Source organism: Balaenoptera physalus (assembly GCF_965194825.1).
Source record: "Balaenoptera physalus genome assembly, chromosome: 8".
NCBI classification, from domain to species: domain Eukaryota; kingdom Metazoa; phylum Chordata; class Mammalia; order Artiodactyla; family Balaenopteridae; genus Balaenoptera; species Balaenoptera physalus.
The window spans coordinates 15,586,969-15,604,076 of NC_138887.1; the positions used below are offsets into that span (position 1 = coordinate 15,586,969).

A 17,108-nucleotide genomic window follows, 5' to 3' on the forward strand; every position below is an offset into this window, starting at 1 on the left:
AGCTTTTAAGTTTCATTAGGTCCCATTTGTTTATTTTTGTTTTTATTTCCATTACTCTAGGAGGTGGATCAAAAAAGACCTTGCTGTGATTTATGTCAAAGAGTGTTCTGCCTATGTTTTCCTCTAAGAGTTTTATAGTGTCTAGCCTTACATTTAGGTCTGTAATCCATTTTGAGTTTATTTTTGTGTATGGTATTAGGGAGTATTCTAATTTCAGTCTTTTACATGTAGCTGTCCACTTTTCCCAGCACCACTATTGAAGAGGCTGTCTTTTCTCCATTGTATATCCTTGCCTCCTTTGTCATAGATTAATTGACCATAGGTGCGTGGGTTTATCTCTGGGCTTTCTATCCTGTTCCATTGATCTATATTTCTGTTTTTGTGCCAGTACCATACTGTCTTGATTACTGTAGATTTGTAGTATAGTCTGAAGTCAGGGAGCCTGATTCCTCCAGCTCCATTTTTCTTTCTCAAGATTGCTTTGGCTATTCGGGGTCTTCTGTGTTTTCATACAAATTGTGAAATTTTTTGTTCTAGTTCTGTGAAAAATGCCATTGGTAGTTTGATAGGGATTGCATTGAATCTGTAGATTGCTTTGGGTAGTATAGTCATTTTCATAATATTGATTCTTCCAATCCAAGAACATGGTGTATCTCTCCATCTGTTGGTATCATCTTTATTTTCTTTCATCAGTGTCTTATAGTTTTCTGCATACAGGTCTTTTGTCTCCCTAGGTAGGTTTATTCCTAGGTATTTTATTCTTTTTGTTGCAGTGGTAAATAGCAGTGTTTCCTTAATTTCTGTTTCAGATTTTTCATCATTAGTATATAGGAATGCAAGAGATTTCTGTGCATTAATTTTGTATCCTGCAACTTTACCAAATTCATTGTTTAGCTCTAGTAGTTTTCTGGTGGCATCTTGAGGATTCTCTATGTATAGTATCATGTCATGTGCAAACAGTGACAATTTTACTTGTTCTTTTCCAATTTGTATTCCTTTTATTTCTTTTTCTTCTCTGATTGCCGTGGCTAGGACTTCCAAAACTATGTTGAATAATAGGGGTGAGAGTGGACATCCTTGTCTTGTTCCTGATCTTAGAGGAAGTGCTTTCAGTTTTTCACCATTGAGAATGATGTTTGCTGTGGGTTTGTCGTATATGGCCTTTATTATGTTGAGGTAGGTTCCCTGTATGCCCACTTTCTGGAGAGTTTTTATCATAAATCGGTGTTGAATTTTGTCAAAAGCTTTTTCTGCATCTATTGAGATGACCATATGGTTTTTATTCTTCAGTTTGTTAATATGGTGTATTACATTGATTGATTTGCATATACTGAAGAATCCTTGCATCCCCGGGATAAATCCCACTTGGCTCTGCACTGGGGCCTCCACTGGGCTGTGGGCCTTGCTTCTTGATGAAAGGTGTGCCTTGCTTAGTTGATGTTGGCCTTTTCAAAAATTGTTAGTCCTCATCTAGGAAGGTGAAGGTGCAGGACTGACTTGTATTCAACAGTCTAAAACTTCTGCCTTCCCTTTACTCTATATAGAACCTTTATTGCACAGATAAAGTTGAATTTTTAACAGAGCCTGAAGGGAGAATATGTTCTTCTAATCTTTTTGCTCCATGTTCCAGAGAATGCCAGGTAGATGATATTTACTTCTCAGAGTAACAAATCCTGCGTGTAGCTAACCTCATATAGTCATGTCACTACCATGTGTCTCACAGTACGTTGTACTGTTGATTCAGATGCCGTAGGGTCCTGTGGTATGGGCTTTGGGACTGGTTTTCAGGCTACGTAAAACCACCTTGTAATGAGAGGAATTTAGTCTTCTGCTAACTGCACTCTTGTCAAGGTGGATTCAGGGTAGACCTGTCTGTCCTGTTTCTGAATTCCATCCTGTAGAAACTAGTGTTAAGGTGGGGGATCCATGTACGTGCATATTTGCTAGACGGAAAGAATTGATTTATCATTTATGTGCTTCGGGCTCAAGTGTGACTGGTGGTGTGGTGTAAAAGAGCACATCGTGGTCCCTTCCTGAAGCAAAATAATCTGTATCTTTTTCTGACATTTTATATTTCTTTCCTTAAAAATGTAAATGTGGTAACTGATTAATTCTTAAAATCTCATTTTGGGTTGAAAAAACATTTTTAAGTGCTGAGCCGGAAGTCAAAAACCAAACAAAGCAAGCAGAGAAAACCTGTCTTTTGTATGGCATGGGGTAAAGCTTGCAGTAAATTGAGTTGGTTCCTGGTGGTGTGTACACATTTAGTTCTCCATTATAACTTTTGTTGATTTCTATTATAATAGATTTTTTTTAACTGTTAAGTAACTAGTTTGTTTTTTAAAAAAATTTTTAAGGGACTGATTTTGTTCTTCTGTGTTTTTCTCATCAATACTTCAATAAGAATATCGAGTACCCATTATATAGCAGGAACTGTTCCTAGAGTTGGGAATTACGGCCATCAATAAGACAGGACTCACTGGGGGGAAGGGACAAAATAAAAACAAAGAAACCCTCATTGTGGTGCGCTACAGATGAGGATTAGTATCAGAAGGGGTTGATATTTTCCATTGATTGTGGGAAAGGTCTGGCCGTTAGTATATCTTCCTTTGCTTTTTTCTGTTTTCGTAACTTTCAAGGTTCACGGGCACTGCATGTGCAGGCATAACACCAAGGGCTTAAACTGTGAACAGTGCATGGATTTCTACCATGATTTACCTTGGAGACCCGCCGAAGGTCGAAACAGCAACGCCTGTAAAAGTAAGTCTCAGGCAAAAGGACGTTCTGAATCAACTCAGACCCCGGTATCCATTTTTGGAGTAGAGATGCTGTAACGGTACACTGGTCTGCAAAAGGAAGAAAAGTTACTACCCTTTTCCCAGCCTCACCCTGATAATCCTAGGAAGCCACTATCCAGTCTATTAAATTAATCAATTAGTATTTGAGCAGCACCTATGTGTTTGGCAGATTTAGTAGAAGACAGAGATGCCATCCCTGACATTGTACCTGTTTTTTTTGTTTGTTTTTTAATTTATTTATTTATTTTTGGCTGTGTTGGGTTTTTGTTTCTGTGAGGGCTTCCTCTAGTTGTGGCAAGCGGGGGCCTCTCACTATCGCGGCCTCTGTTGTTGCGGAGCACAGGCTCCAGACGCGCAGGCTCAGTACTTGTGGCTCACGGGCCCAGTTGCTCCGCGGCATGTGGGATCTTCCCAGACCAGGGCTCGAACCCGTGTCCCCTGCATTGGCAGGCAGATTCTCAACCACTGCGCCACCAGGGAAGCCCCAGTTGTACCTGTTTTTAAGGCAAGATGACCATGAGCGAACAGTGAATGAAAACAATCGTGTGGTGGATCAATAAGGTCTAAAAGAGATGGAGTGTTTGTCAGCCTTGTTTCTGTGCCAACCCAGCTGCAGCCTGTGGCATCTTTCCATCCACCCATCCACCCATCCCTCCCGGTGCTATTCTCTGGGCAGAGGGGGAGTTTGAAACACCACCACCCTTCTCCACACACACAGTGATTCTGATAGACTATCATCCCTGCGAGGCGTGCTGTCTCTGCCCCCACTGAGGACTGTTCTAGGAGCTCAGAAAACAGTGAGGGCTGGAGTGGTCAAGGTTTTGTTAGTAAGGACGACCAGCTGGCCCTTAACAGATAGTTAGGATTGTTTAGGTAAAGAGAAGAAAGCGCAGGGGGGCGGGGGGGAGGTGGAAGGGAGTTCAGATAAGGAGAACACAAAACACAAGGCTCTAAGGACGTTCTCACGACACCAGGGTTTAATTCATGATTCTGGGGTTTAATTAAACCAAGGTATCCAGGGCACGACGACACAGTCCCTCCCTACAGGACGGATAAGGCCAGTGTGTGGAGCCCTGTGAGGGCCCCAGTGAGAGAAGCTTCATTGTGAGAAGACAAGAGGCGTCGATGGGGGTTGTTGAGCGTGAGAGAGAGATGGTTAAAGCTGGGTTGGACCAAGAGAACTCTGCCGAATGGGCTAGAGGAGGGACAGAATGACCCAAGAAGGCCAGCTGGATGGCTGTTACGGGTCTGATTAACAGAACCTGGCCCGCTGTGGTGGTGTGAATGAGGAGCAAGGGAATCCGGCCTTCATACCATGTTCCTCAAAGCTGGCCGCCCAGACCGGCTTCCCCAGGAACATATCGCCTAGAAACCCCTCCAGAGGGATGTATTCCCGTCCCACCCTGAGCATGACCCAAACGCTTTTCCGTGCGGTGCGGCCTTCCTGTGAGTGAGCCTCCAAGGGGACTTTCCCCAGAACTTCTCAACTTTTTATAGCCCGTTCTCTTCCAAAGAGGGCAAGTGAGGTTATTTCATAAAGGTCACACTCGGAAGGTTTCCAGCATGGCTTAGGATTTACACTGATGTCGTAAGCAGATGCGTCCTTTTCACCGCCAGCGCCTTCTTGTTAATTGCCATTTTGCCTGAACTTAGTCCCCAGTTTCCAAAATGAGCTTCCTTCCGACCAACCCCATCCTCCCCCGGTAAGTAGATTGAAAAGGCTTTTCCTGACCTCGGTCTTGTCTCGCAGAATGTAACTGCAACGAACATTCCAGCTCTTGCCACTTCGACATGGCGGTCTACTTGGCCACTGGCAACGTCAGCGGAGGGGTGTGTGATGGCTGTCAGCACAACACGATGGGGCGCAACTGTGAGCAGTGCAAACCGTTTTACTACCAGCACCCGGAGAGAGACATCCGGGATCCTAATCTCTGTGAACGTATGTGGGGAAAGGTCACGGGGGGGGACCTGTTTAGGTCAGCTTTCAGCTTGAATAGTCTGGTAGTCACCATCCTTCTCTTGGGACTTAGATCCAGCCTCATTTTAGCTGCTGTATAGGATGCCGGGGGTGGAATTTACTTAGTAGTCCAGCCTTTTTGAGTCTATTTTTGTGACATTTGGAGGGATGAAGGGAACATGTGTATTTCTACATACACACACATTGTGTTACCTGATGCTTCTCATTCTCCTTAGAATGTACCTGTGACCCAGCTGGTTCTCAGAACAAGGGAATCTGTGACAGTTACACGGATTTTTCTGCCGGTCTCATTGCTGGTCAGTGTCGGTGTAAGTTACACGTGGAAGGAGAACATTGTGATACCTGCAAAGAAGGCTTCTATGGTTTAAGCACTGAAGATCCATTTGGTTGTAAATGTAAGTACATGTGTTCAAAAAGTTTGGGAGTTCTCATGTGCACGTAATTCCCATTTTACTTTGCAATTCTTAATCCAGTCGACTACTACAGACTCACTTGGTTTGTGTTTCTTTACTTCATTTTATCTTTAATGAAGCTTGTACTTGCAATCCTCTGGGAACAATTCCTGGCAGGAATCCTTGTGATTCTGAGACTGGTTACTGCTACTGTAAGCGTCTGGTGACAGGACAGCATTGTGACCAGTGTCTGGTAGGTAAATCGTAATTACATGGGAGGGGTGGTTTGTGAATATGACGTTTCAATAGAGAACAATTTTCACAGTTGTAGGTTCTACCATCACCCTTTTATGTAAATATTAATATTAAAAGCCACGAGTAGACAGTTCACAAAAGAGGAATTACTAATGAATAATTTTGACAAGATATTCACCATCGCTGTTAGAGTTGCAAAATAAAACCACGGTGAAGTACCATCTTTACAGACAAAACTAACAAAAGTTTTTTTAAAAAATAGGAATGCTGACTATTAAGTGAGGACATAGTGAGGGGCAGGTACTCGTGTGCTACTGACGGAAATACAGACTGGTTCATACTTTGTGAAAAGTGTTTTGGAGATGTGTATCCATAGCCTGTAGAAATGTGCATCCCCTTTGACCCAGTAATCCCACTTCTGGGAATCTATCCTAATGAAATAATCAGAAAATTGGACAAAGATGTATTCACCAGAAGACCCATTGCATCTTTTATTAATCATAACAAAAATAACTTGGAAGCAACAGTAGGGAAAATAGTTAAATAAATTTGGGTGTTTCTATGCAGTGTGATATTTGGTTGCCATTGAAAATGATGGTAACATGAGGAAATGCTTATGCTGGTGTGAAAAATAAAATAAAAGAACACAGGATGTGAGTAGTATCTTGACTAGGGAAAAAGTTCATCAAGAAAAACAAAATCTGGAAGGAAATAGACCAAAAAGTTCACTGTAGTGATTCTGGGTGGAGTAATTATGAGAGTAATTTTTAAAAGTTATATTTTATATCTTTTAAAACATTTTTGTGATTGCTTTCATATTACTGTCTCACTGCCAGAGTAATTCCAATGAAGAAAATTGGCATGTTTGCTGCTAGCTCACATTAATTCTTGGATGAAGGCTATTTGCAGGGCGAAGAAACTGCTCTGATCTGGGGTTACCATGTGGGTATGTGCAACCCTCTCTGACCCCAGTGACCCAGAGCTTGGGTTCTTTATGCTAGAATACTCCTACTCATACCTATTGTAGGCTTTCTGCTTTCACGGTGCAGATAAACGTTTGGTGGAACATCCAAAACACGCCATAACTTGTCTCTTGCTGAGTCTATTGTGTAATTACAGGAACCCCCCTTTAGATGTTTAATCTTTTGTTCTGCAGCCAGAGCACTGGGGCTTAAGCAATGACTTGGATGGATGTCGACCTTGTGACTGTGACCTTGGGGGAGCCTTAAACAATAGGTGAGTGGAGCTGCTCTGACACTCTTGCGCTCAGTCACCCCCAGGGTCCTTGCGACCTCTAGGACGAGGGTGATGTTCGGTGTCTCCTAAGAAGATAGGCAGAGTGCATTCACCTTTGCTTTGAATGCCTGATAATCACTTTTACCTGTGCTCTCAAGGTTTTCAAAGGTTTATTCATTCCAAGAGTTAGCTTTGAAGCCTTCTCTAGTCTTTATGTTTCTTGGGTTTTTTATTTTGTTTTTTTTTTTTTAAATTAATTAATTTATTTATTTTTGCTGTGTTCGGTCTTCGTTTCTGTGTGAGGGCTTTCTCTAGTTGCGGCGAGCGGGGGCCACTCTTCATCGCGGAGCGGGGGCCACTCTTCATCGCGGTGCGCGGGCCTCTCACTATCGCGGCCTCTCTTGTTGAGGAGCACAGGCTCCAGACGCGCAGGCTCAGTAGTTGTGGCTCACGGGCCCAGTTGCTCCGCGGCATGTGGGATCTTCCCAGACCAGGGCTCGAACCCGCGTCCCCTGCATTGGCAGGCAGATTCTCAACCACTGCGCCACCAGGGAAGCCCTTTATTTTGTTTTTTGATGTTTCTTTAGTTTTTGTCTTTTTTTTTAATTGAAGTATAGTTGAGTTACAATATTGTGTTATTTTCAGGTGTTCAGCACAGTGATTCAGTTATATATGTATATATTCAGTTATATAGTATATATTCAGTTGTATATATATGTTCTTCAGATTCTCTTCCCTTATAGTTTATTATAAAATATTGAGTATAGTTCCCTGTGTTATATAGTTGGTCCTTGTTGGTTATTGTTTCTTGGTTTTTAATAGTGTTATTTGTTTTGTATTTTACTTTTCGGTATTTTTTAAATTAGGGAAACAGTGTACGCCCATGGTTTTAAAAAAAACATTCAAACAGTTCAGACAGGTATCCTGCCTTTTTTCCCCACCAAGTTCCATTGCCTTGAAGTGCCACCATTAACAGTTTCTTGTGTCTCTCTAGAAATTAATAATAGTGCTCAAAATACCTGTGAAAATGACAGTTTTCTTCTTCTCATTTCTTTTGAAATAACATGTTAGGTGTTACTTTTTAAACAAGACAAGTACAAAGGAATATAGTCCATGATTTCCTACTCAGCTTAACAGACTTTAAAGTAATGTATGTATGTACATTACTCTGCAACTTGTTTTCTTAATCTAAAGATTTTTTTTTATATCAGCGTCTATTCATCTACCTCTTTTTTTTTGTATTCTATCATGTGATAGTGCCATGATTTATTGATTTCCATTTTTTGGGTTTTTTTCTTTTCAAAAATGTTGCAGTGAATATCCTTATTGGTAATCTCGATGAATGTTTGTAGACATATCTATAGATTGGGTTCCCAGTGATGGAAGTGCTAAGTCAAAGTACATGTGCATTTTCTATTTTACTAGAGGTTGTCAGATTGTTCTCCAGACATATGGTGCTAGTCTGTTTTCCTCCCAACCAGTTACAAAGTACCTTTTTCCCCAATCCCCCACCAGCAGCTGGTATCATCAAAACTTTTATTTTCACAAGTTTAAAAGACAGAAAATGCAGTCCCATTTTGATTTGTGTAAAGGCTCTTCATTTTATTCTTCACTATTTCATTTTTTCCAACTTGCCGGTACATTAATGAAAATTACATACAATAATTTTAGTGACTTAAATATGTTGGTATTCCTTGAATTGGCGAGACATGACCCTCTCCTCAAAATGATCAAAGTACACATTTTGGCAAGATGTTCAATTTGTGGGAGTTGGATTAATTACCTTTGAGTCGTCTCTGTGTGTTACTGGATCAGATTCAGAACATCTGGTAAAAATAGCATAAGTGACTGTTGGCAGGATAGACAGATGTTTCCCTGTGGCCCAGGATCTTCCCCGGGAGAATGTGCTGAATTTGTTGAGTAAGCCTCATGGATTCAAAAACTGACTCTCTTACAAGAAGATTTCCCAACACTGTAGTAGTCTGCTTGGGCAGGAATGAGATTTTAGGCAGCAAGAACATGTTCTGTTTGGCCTCCGTATTTGGATTTGTTCTGTTCCAGATCGTGCAGTAAACTTGGGACAGCATGTTGCCTCCGGAACTCCAGGGTGAATGTCTGTTCTTAGAAAACCTCCAGAGGGGAGGAAGCAAGGATAATTCCATAAAGGAGGAAAGCGAGACCAACTGCTGTCTGTGCTGATGAAATCACTTCCCTGACTTCCCTTGGTGACCCCCAGAACACAAGCTGATGATTCCTTTAGTAACTGATTCCTCAATTCAAAGCTGTCGGCACTCCAAAAATGCTTCTCGATTAGAGGAAAGTGGCATACGTCACTCTCCAAATTATGTCCTAAACTCAGGAATGTCCTGTGTTCCTTTACCCTAAACGGTTTTTGTTGCTTACACTCCCTTCCTCTCTCTCGCTCGGCCACACATGCTTCCTGTCTCTAAATGCACCCACGCACAGCCCCTGGCCTGCCCCGAATCTCTCCTGCAAAAAATGTGCAAAAACCAGAATGTGCTAGTCAAGAGAGTTTGTGAAACAAAACATTTTAGTGAAGTTTTTTTTTTTTCAGTTTTGATTGGAATAGAGTTGCTTTACAATGTTGTGTTAGTTTCTGCTGTACAGCAAAGTGAATCAGTTATACATGTATATGTATATCCTTTAGTGAGGATTTTAAAGTGGGTAATTTGATCTTTCTAGCATGATGGATGAAATAGATGCCTTACTTTTGGCATCATTGGTGGGGGAAGAAAAGAAACTTTCAAGATCCCTATAGTCTTGTGACTCTTCAGTGTTTTATAGTCATCCTTTTCAAGGTTGTTTTTCCCCACAGGACTTTAAGAGTCCCGAAGAGGTGACAGAGGCTCTGTCTTCTAAAACACCAATTCTTCTAGAATGCTTGGTGCCTAACAGACGCTCAGGATCATACTTGCTGAATGATTGATTTGTTGCAGACACTCATAAATATCTTCCACCTGACAGTATTATTGTACTTTGCTTTGCCTCAGACACATGTTGAATAAATGTTGACTGAGTAAAAGAATTTGAGAGACAAAAGATTTTTACGATATAAAAATTAAGCATGCCCTCCTCGGGAGAGGCAGTCTCTAAATCAATCCCAAAGCACTCCTTGGTTACTTTGGCCAGGGCCAGATTAAGTGTAAAGTCATGAAGTGGAAAAAGTTTTTAAATGTTTTTTTTAATGAGCTGAGTGGCTTTTGGTAGAACAATTAAAGTGTGTAATCCATGCCTATTATATTGACAGCTAGTCTGAACTTTGGAATATTTTAAAGTAAGACCTAATTGATTTAAATAATGTGACTCAAACCAGGTTAATGATGTTTTGCCTAGTAGATAACCTGCTTTTTTTTTTTAATTTATTATTTATTTTGGCGCATCGGGTCTTAGTTGCGGCACGCGAGATCTTTGTTGAGGCATGCGGGATCTTTTGTTGGGGCGCGCGGGCTTCTCTCTAATTGTGGCGTGTGGGTTTTCTCTTCTCTGTTGTGGCACGCGGGTTCCAGAACGCATGGGCTCTGTAGTCTGCGGCACACAGGCTCTCTAGTTGAGGTGCGCGAGCTCAGTAGTTGTGGCCACGGCATGTGGGATCTTAGTTCTCCAACCAGGGATCAAACCCGCATCCCCTGCATTGCAGGGCGCTTACCGCTGGACCAGTGGGGAAGTCCCCTAACCTGCTTTAATGAATAAGTAAGAGTGGTTGCTAAGTAAATGCTGCTTGCAACTGTTTAAAACATTGAAAAACAGAAGCAGCTTGACAGCATCCTTCAAAATTATTTCATCAGTTAAATTTAGGACTTTGATATCTGGCTTGAAGCCCACCACTTTCTTCTGAAGATCTCTCCTCCTTACACTGAAGGCCCCAATCCTCCCATAATGTGAAAACACATTACTTCTGCATCTTTGTTAGCACTCCTTCTGCTTTGTGTTATAGCTGTTTGTATTTGAAAGGTCTCTTTGGACAGGGATTGTGTCTTAGCTGTTTTTGCATATTCTTTTGTCCCCAGCCCAGTGATAGGTGCTCAGTAAATGAGGAGCTGAAATATATTGTGCTTCGAAACCAGAGCAGAAGTTAACAGATATTTTCATCAATGTATGGGATAAATGTGGTGTATCTAACCCTTTGTTAATTGCTATGGCAGCTGGACATAAAGAGATTATCGAACATAGCCCCTACCCTTTAAGAACGTATTCTAGTTGTAGGGGAATTGGCGGTGGAGGTTGGGTGGAGGGGTGGCGGGAAAGCTGCTCTGGATAGAATGGATGGTGCTGACTGCTCATCACGGGGGAACCAGCTCTTATTTGTAATCAGTATTTTGGAGGAGATTTCAGCGTTGAACAGAGTAGTGGTCCTTATGAGTGATGATTTTTATCCTTTAATGTTTTTCTTCTGCTTTATTTCTTAGTAGTAAAGTTGAGATTGTACAGTATTTTCCCTGCTCATCACTGTTTAAATGAGTTTTCCTTCCAAGAGTTGCCAATTGCTACATTTATGAGAAATCTGTGTTTTTGAGAAACGATCTTTTTATAAAATTTATTGTATTGACGTATAGTTGATTTACAATGTTGTATTCATTTCTGCTGTACAGCAAAGTGATTCAGTTATACATTTCTATGCATTCTTTTTCATGTGCTTTTCCATTATGGTTTATCACAGGAGATTGAATATAGTTCCCTGTTGCTATACAGTAGGACCTTGTTGTGTATCCATCCTATACATAATAGTTTGCATCTGCTCAACCTAAACTTCTAATCCATCCCTCCCCACCCCCCACCGCCCGGCAACCACAAGTCTGTTCTCTATGTCTGTGAGTCTGTTTCTGTTTTGTAGATAAGTTTATTTGTGTAGTATTTTAGATTCCACATATAAGTCACAGCATATGATTTTTGTCTTTCTCTGTCTGACTTACTTCACTTAGTACGATAATCTCTAAGTCCATCCATGTTGCTGCAAATGGCATTATTTCATTCTTTTTTTATGGCTGAGTAGTATTCCATTGTGTATATATGTACCACATCTTCTTTATTCATTCATCTGCCAACAGACATTTAGGTTGTTTCCATGTCTTGGCTATTGTAAACAGTGCTGCTATGAACATGGGGGTGCATGTATCTTTTCTTTTTTTTCTTTTTAAGAATCGATTTTATTTATTTTTTGGCTGCGTTGGGTCTTCATTGCTGCATGCAGGCTTTCTCTAGTTGTGACGAGCGGGGGCTACTCTTCGTTGTGGTGTGTGGGCTTCTCATTGTGGTGGCTTCTCTTGTTGTGGAGCATGGGCTCTAGGTGCGTGGGCTTCAGTAGTTGTGGCTCGTGGGCTCTAGAGTGCAGGCTCAGTAGTTGTGGCGCACGGGCTTAGTTGCTCTGCAGCATGTGGAATCTTCCCAGACCAGGGATCGAACTCGTGTTTCCTGCATTGGCAGGCGGATTCTTAACCACTGTGCCACTAGGGAAGTCCGCATGTATCTTTTTGAATTATGGTTTTCTCTGGATATATGCCCAGGAGTGGGATTGCTGGATCATCTGGTAGTTCTATTTTTAGTTTTCTGAGGAACCTCCATACTGTTCTCCACAGTGGCTGCACCAACTTACATTCCCACCGACAATGTAGGAGGGTTCCCTTTTGAGAAATAATCTTGGCCTTTACCCTTTGAGGAAAAAAATAAGGCCTGTGTTAGGTTTCTGTTGCTGCCATAACAAATTACCACCACTTAGTGGCCTAAAACAACAAATTTATTATCTTACAGTCCTGTATGTCAGACACGGTGTCAGGGGACTAAAATCAAGGTGTCGGTGGAGCCACGTTTCCACCTGAAGGTTCTGGGGAGACTTTTTCCTGCTCATTCTCGTTGTTGGCAGATTTCAGTTCTTTTGGTTGTAGGATGCACTTCCCGTTTTCCTGCTGGCTGTCAGCTGAGGGCTGTTCCCAGCTTCTAGAAGCTGCCCACATTCCTTGCCTCTTTGTTTCACCTTCACAACCAACAGTGGTGGGTCAGATCCTCCTTGTGCCACAGCTCTGACCCACTCCTCTGCTTTCCTCTTCTGCTTCTAAAGATTCAAGTGATTCGCTTGGGCCCACCTGGGGAACCCAGGATAGTCCCCCATCTCAAGGTCCTTAACCTTGATCTCATTAGGAAGGTCCTTTGTGCCACATGAGGTAACATATCCACAGATTCCAGGGATGAGGATGTGGACATCTTTGGGAGTCATTATTCTGCCTGCCACGGGCCCTGATATATTGTGTTTTGTGTCTTTATTCTACCTAACTGATCCAATGAATTGCACCTGTATCTAGTTACAGGGAAATTGGTGGGGGGAACATCCAGCCTTGTCAGATGTACCATTTCTATCTGATTTGATTTCGCTTGAACACAGGAAAGAACAGTAGCACGTAATAAATCTTTTTCCTCATTCTGGAGGAGGCGGGATTTGAGCTTTGGGGTGAAGGCACAGAGGTGGGATGACTGTGGCATGGTGAAGACCTGGTCTGATCTCGACCGTGTCTGCTCACGTTTCCCCATGAGCCCTCTTGGCTCCTGTCTTCCTGTCTTCTCTCCGCGGCCTTCAGGCCACATCTGTCCTGGTGTCCCCTCATGTCCTCAGTCAGGTGAGCAGTGTCTTCCTCTCACATGTCATTCTTTGCTCGTAGCTCTGTGTGGGCACTGCCTGCATTTTGATTGGCTGTACTGGTCAATTGCTTTATTGTTTATCCCCCTTGGTTAGATTGGAAGTGCTGTAGGGCTGGAACTATTCTTTTCCCCCATTTTTCTTTCTCCATATCATGTCGCTGGAAATAATGGACTTAACAAGGAAGGTAGGATTGGTTCAGAAAAGAGTTGACAGGGACTTCCCTGGCGGTCCAGTGGTTAAAACTCTGCACTTCCATTGCTGGGGGCACAGGTTCGATCCCTGGTCGGGGAACTAAGATCCCGCATGCTGCGAGGTGCAGCCAAAAAAAAAAAAAAAAAAAAAGCTGACTGGCATGGACTAAAATGGGAGAGTTTCGACACCAGGAAGCACAGCTGCCAGGGCTAATGTCTGCTCAGTAAATATTTGTGGAAGGGTATGAGGAGTGTGGCTCAGCTAAAGCCAAGGGTGGGCGCCCGAAAGAGAAGCAGTTGTTTTCAGAAGAGGGGTTATAGAGGCTGCAGGAAACCAGGCAGAGGCTCCGTGACTTGACAGAAGAAGAAACAGTTGTGGGTTTTTGGGAAGGCGGGGCTTTGGGAAGGTTGGTTTGGCTGTGTAGCTGGATGATCTGGGCAGGGGAGAGAGAGAGGAACTGGGGAGATCAGCTTGGGAGGTGGTTGGAGTAACAGGTGTAGAACGATGACACAGGGGACTAGGGTAGCCGCAGTGACAATGAGAGGAAACAGCTGAGTCGAGAACCGTCTTGAAATAACACGTGTTATATTGAGGATAAAGGGAAGATTACGTCTCACCTACATCAGAGGGATTTTTAAAAATTGAAGTATAGTTGATTTACAATGTTGTGTTAATTTCTGCTGTACAGCAAAGTGATTCAGATATATATATACACACACACACACACAGACACACACATTCTTTTTTATAGTCTTTTCTGTCATGGTTTATCATAGGAGATCGAATATAGTTCTCTGTGCTCTACAGTAGGACCTTGTTGTATATCCATTCTCTGTATGATAGTTTGCATCTGCTAATCCCAAACTCCCAATCCATCCCTTCCCCCTCTCCCCCTTGGCAACCACAAGTCCGTTCTACATCAGAGTAATTTTAAATCTGCTGACAGAAATAGCAGAGCTGAAGATAAGTCAGTGTGTGAGGTGGCGAACAGTTTGGGACAGGATGAATTAGAGGTGACGGCTGGGCAAACCATGGAAATGTCCCATTCACGGCTGGAGGGGTACAACCAGAGCACAGTCGTGAGTAAGAGCTAAGAGCTGTAGGTGAGGGCCACCTGCCTGGGGGCAGGTAAAGCCCCAAGAATGAGTTCACCAAAGGAGCGAGTGTTGAGTGGGAGCCACGCCCACCGGTGACAAGCGTTCAAGTGTGTGGACACAGGAGTGTGGCTGTGGAGCTGACATGAGGGGAATTCCCTGCACAGGGTCAGGTCCTGGTGAGTTGTTTCTTCTTTACAACTGTGCTGCGGGTAAAAGCCTCTCGGGAGCCTGCCTGCTGTCTCTATCCTTGCCTTCCTTGGCTTGTTCTCTAGTATTGGATGGCATTGGGAAGAATCTGGGTGTTTTCTTCTTTGGTGGTTCACATTTGAGACATTTGTTCCCTCAGTAAACATGTGCTGGGGAGGAAAGGGATTTTCTTTTGTCCCTGTGATGTCATGTGTGACGCCTGAATTTTGGAAAATGGCTTTTGGTGGATTAGCTCGAAGGAGGGCTGGGTCCTGATTGGAACAAGCTTTCCTCCTCTGGGAATTGTCTACAGGATGTTGAATGTGCTCTTACCCCTGTAGGATAAAAACGATTCACATGACATAAAGGAAGAAGACTTCAGCTGGACCAGGACAGGGCTGTTTGGGGTGTTTTTAATAAAGCTCTGAGTGTTCAGTCTTCCTGTGAGTTGTAACTTGCCTTAGGTGTTTGGTTTAAAATGAACTTCGGGATGAGAAAAAAAAAAAAAAGAACTCTGGGAATAGGTTTAAAGTAACAATTCCAAATCACATCTTGACTTTAATGAAGTAAAAATGGATGCATGTAATTCAGGGTTTTTTCTTTTCTTTAGTTGAAGTATAGTTGATTTACAATGTTGCAGGTATAGAGCAAAGTTGTCAATAATTGTCCAACAAGAGAGGAAGTGATCAATGTCTTAACAATAAAGATAGCAAACAACTGAGGCCTCAGAAGGCACCATTTGAGAAGAGGAGAGGGAGGGAACCACACAAGCCTTCATGAAGGGATGACCGTTGAAAAATCAGGAGGATTTGAAGACACAGTGCCTCAACTTTTATGAACACCTACTTCGTGATCAGCTTAGTTGTTGATGTGTCGCATACATCATTTCTCTTGCAAGGAGGCGGTGGCACAACGGAGAAGGTGGTTCCTTCTATGGGATGGGGAGTGATGGTCAGGAAACACCACAGCGGAAGGGATTTGTGAGCTGAATCTTGAAAGAAGAGTGGGTAGATAAGGGAGCAGGGCATTCCAGTCTGTAAGAACAACACAAGCAAAGGGAAGGGGTCATGAGTCCCCCAGTGCATTGGAAAAACTCTTAAGTAGTTCAGTGTGGTTGGAGAGGCGAGGGCAGAGGTGAGGCTAGGAAGGTAGAGAAGAGCCAGGTGGTGGGGGCCTGGTGCACCTCCCCAGGGCCATCGTGCCTGGAAGCGATGCGGTTAATGCATCTCACGAGGGTCATTCAGGCAGCTCCGGGGGAAGGTGGAAGTTCAGGCTGGGAAGTTGGAAGACTGTCAATAAGGATACCAATTAGAGGACTGTACCTGCTTTTACTGTGAGCGAGAGAGAGAAGAAAGGCATAGCCTAGTCAGTGCAAAGCGGGGAGAGACGCACAAGGTGCTAGGAGGGGAAATCACCGAATTTGGTTCCTGATTGGCTATGAAGAAGGAATCTGGAGAAGAACTTCTGGTTTCTGATGTGGTTAACTCTGGGTGGTGGAGTCTTCTCCCCAACAGAGAACATGGGAGGGATTGGGTGCTGCTTTCTGGGATCTGTGATTAGCCTCTGGGACAACTAAGTTGGAGCTGTCCTTCTGGGAGCTGGATATTTAGATGTGAGGCCCAGGAAAAGGGGTTGCATTTGCAAAAGATATTTCAACGCAAGAACATATGTGATAACTACAGAAAACCTTAACGTGGCACAGATGGAGCATAGTCAAGAGAGCAAGGGAGAGAAAACCCAAAGACCAGGTCACCGAGAGCTTTCAACCTCAGGAGTCTGGGATTAATTTGTAGGCACTGTTTTTTTTCCGTGTACTTATTTTCTGAAGGAAGTAAGAAAACCCTACCTGAATATTTCACCCCACTTACTGTTTAATGGCAAAGGTGGATCTGCTTCCAGTGGGTTCATTATGAACGCGGTGAGCACAGGTGACCAGCTCTCCTTCCTTTCCAGTTGCTCTGCAGAGTCAGGCCAGTGCGTCTGCCAACCCCACATGATCGGACGCCAGTGCAACGGAGTGGAATCTGGTTACTACTTCCCCACCTTGGATCACTACATCTATGAAGCAGAAGAAGCCAACTTGGGGCCTGTAAGTAGGGGGGTGCTTGCCAGGTGGGTAAAGCAGAGTACGGGGGGTGGGCAGTAATGGCATATACACATTTTGCAAAGAGACCAAGTAAGAAGCATCTTGTCAGTGAGCACAAAATAAGGGTGAGGAACAGGCCTTCTTGAGAACAGTCAGATTTAAAGCTAAGTAAATCCATAACGCAGAAGGAGACTTTGGAACATTCACTAATAAGGCTTTTGGTGTTTTTAGGGAGATGG

General features: G+C 43.1%; 1 protein-coding gene across 1 annotated transcript in view; it reads left to right on the forward strand.

The window, feature by feature from the left end:
- LAMB1 (laminin subunit beta 1) overlaps positions 1–17,108 on the forward strand; it is a 74,880-nt gene that overhangs the window by 20,950 nt on the left and 36,822 nt on the right. Inside the window, exons 9-14 of the mRNA XM_082473394.1 lie at positions 2,640–2,760; positions 4,549–4,737; positions 4,992–5,171; positions 5,309–5,421; positions 6,580–6,659; positions 16,737–16,872. Of these exons, the coding sequence (XP_082329520.1) occupies positions 2,640–2,760; positions 4,549–4,737; positions 4,992–5,171; positions 5,309–5,421; positions 6,580–6,659; positions 16,737–16,872 (819 nt within the window). The remainder of the gene's footprint in view (positions 1–2,639; positions 2,761–4,548; positions 4,738–4,991; positions 5,172–5,308; positions 5,422–6,579; positions 6,660–16,736; positions 16,873–17,108) is intronic.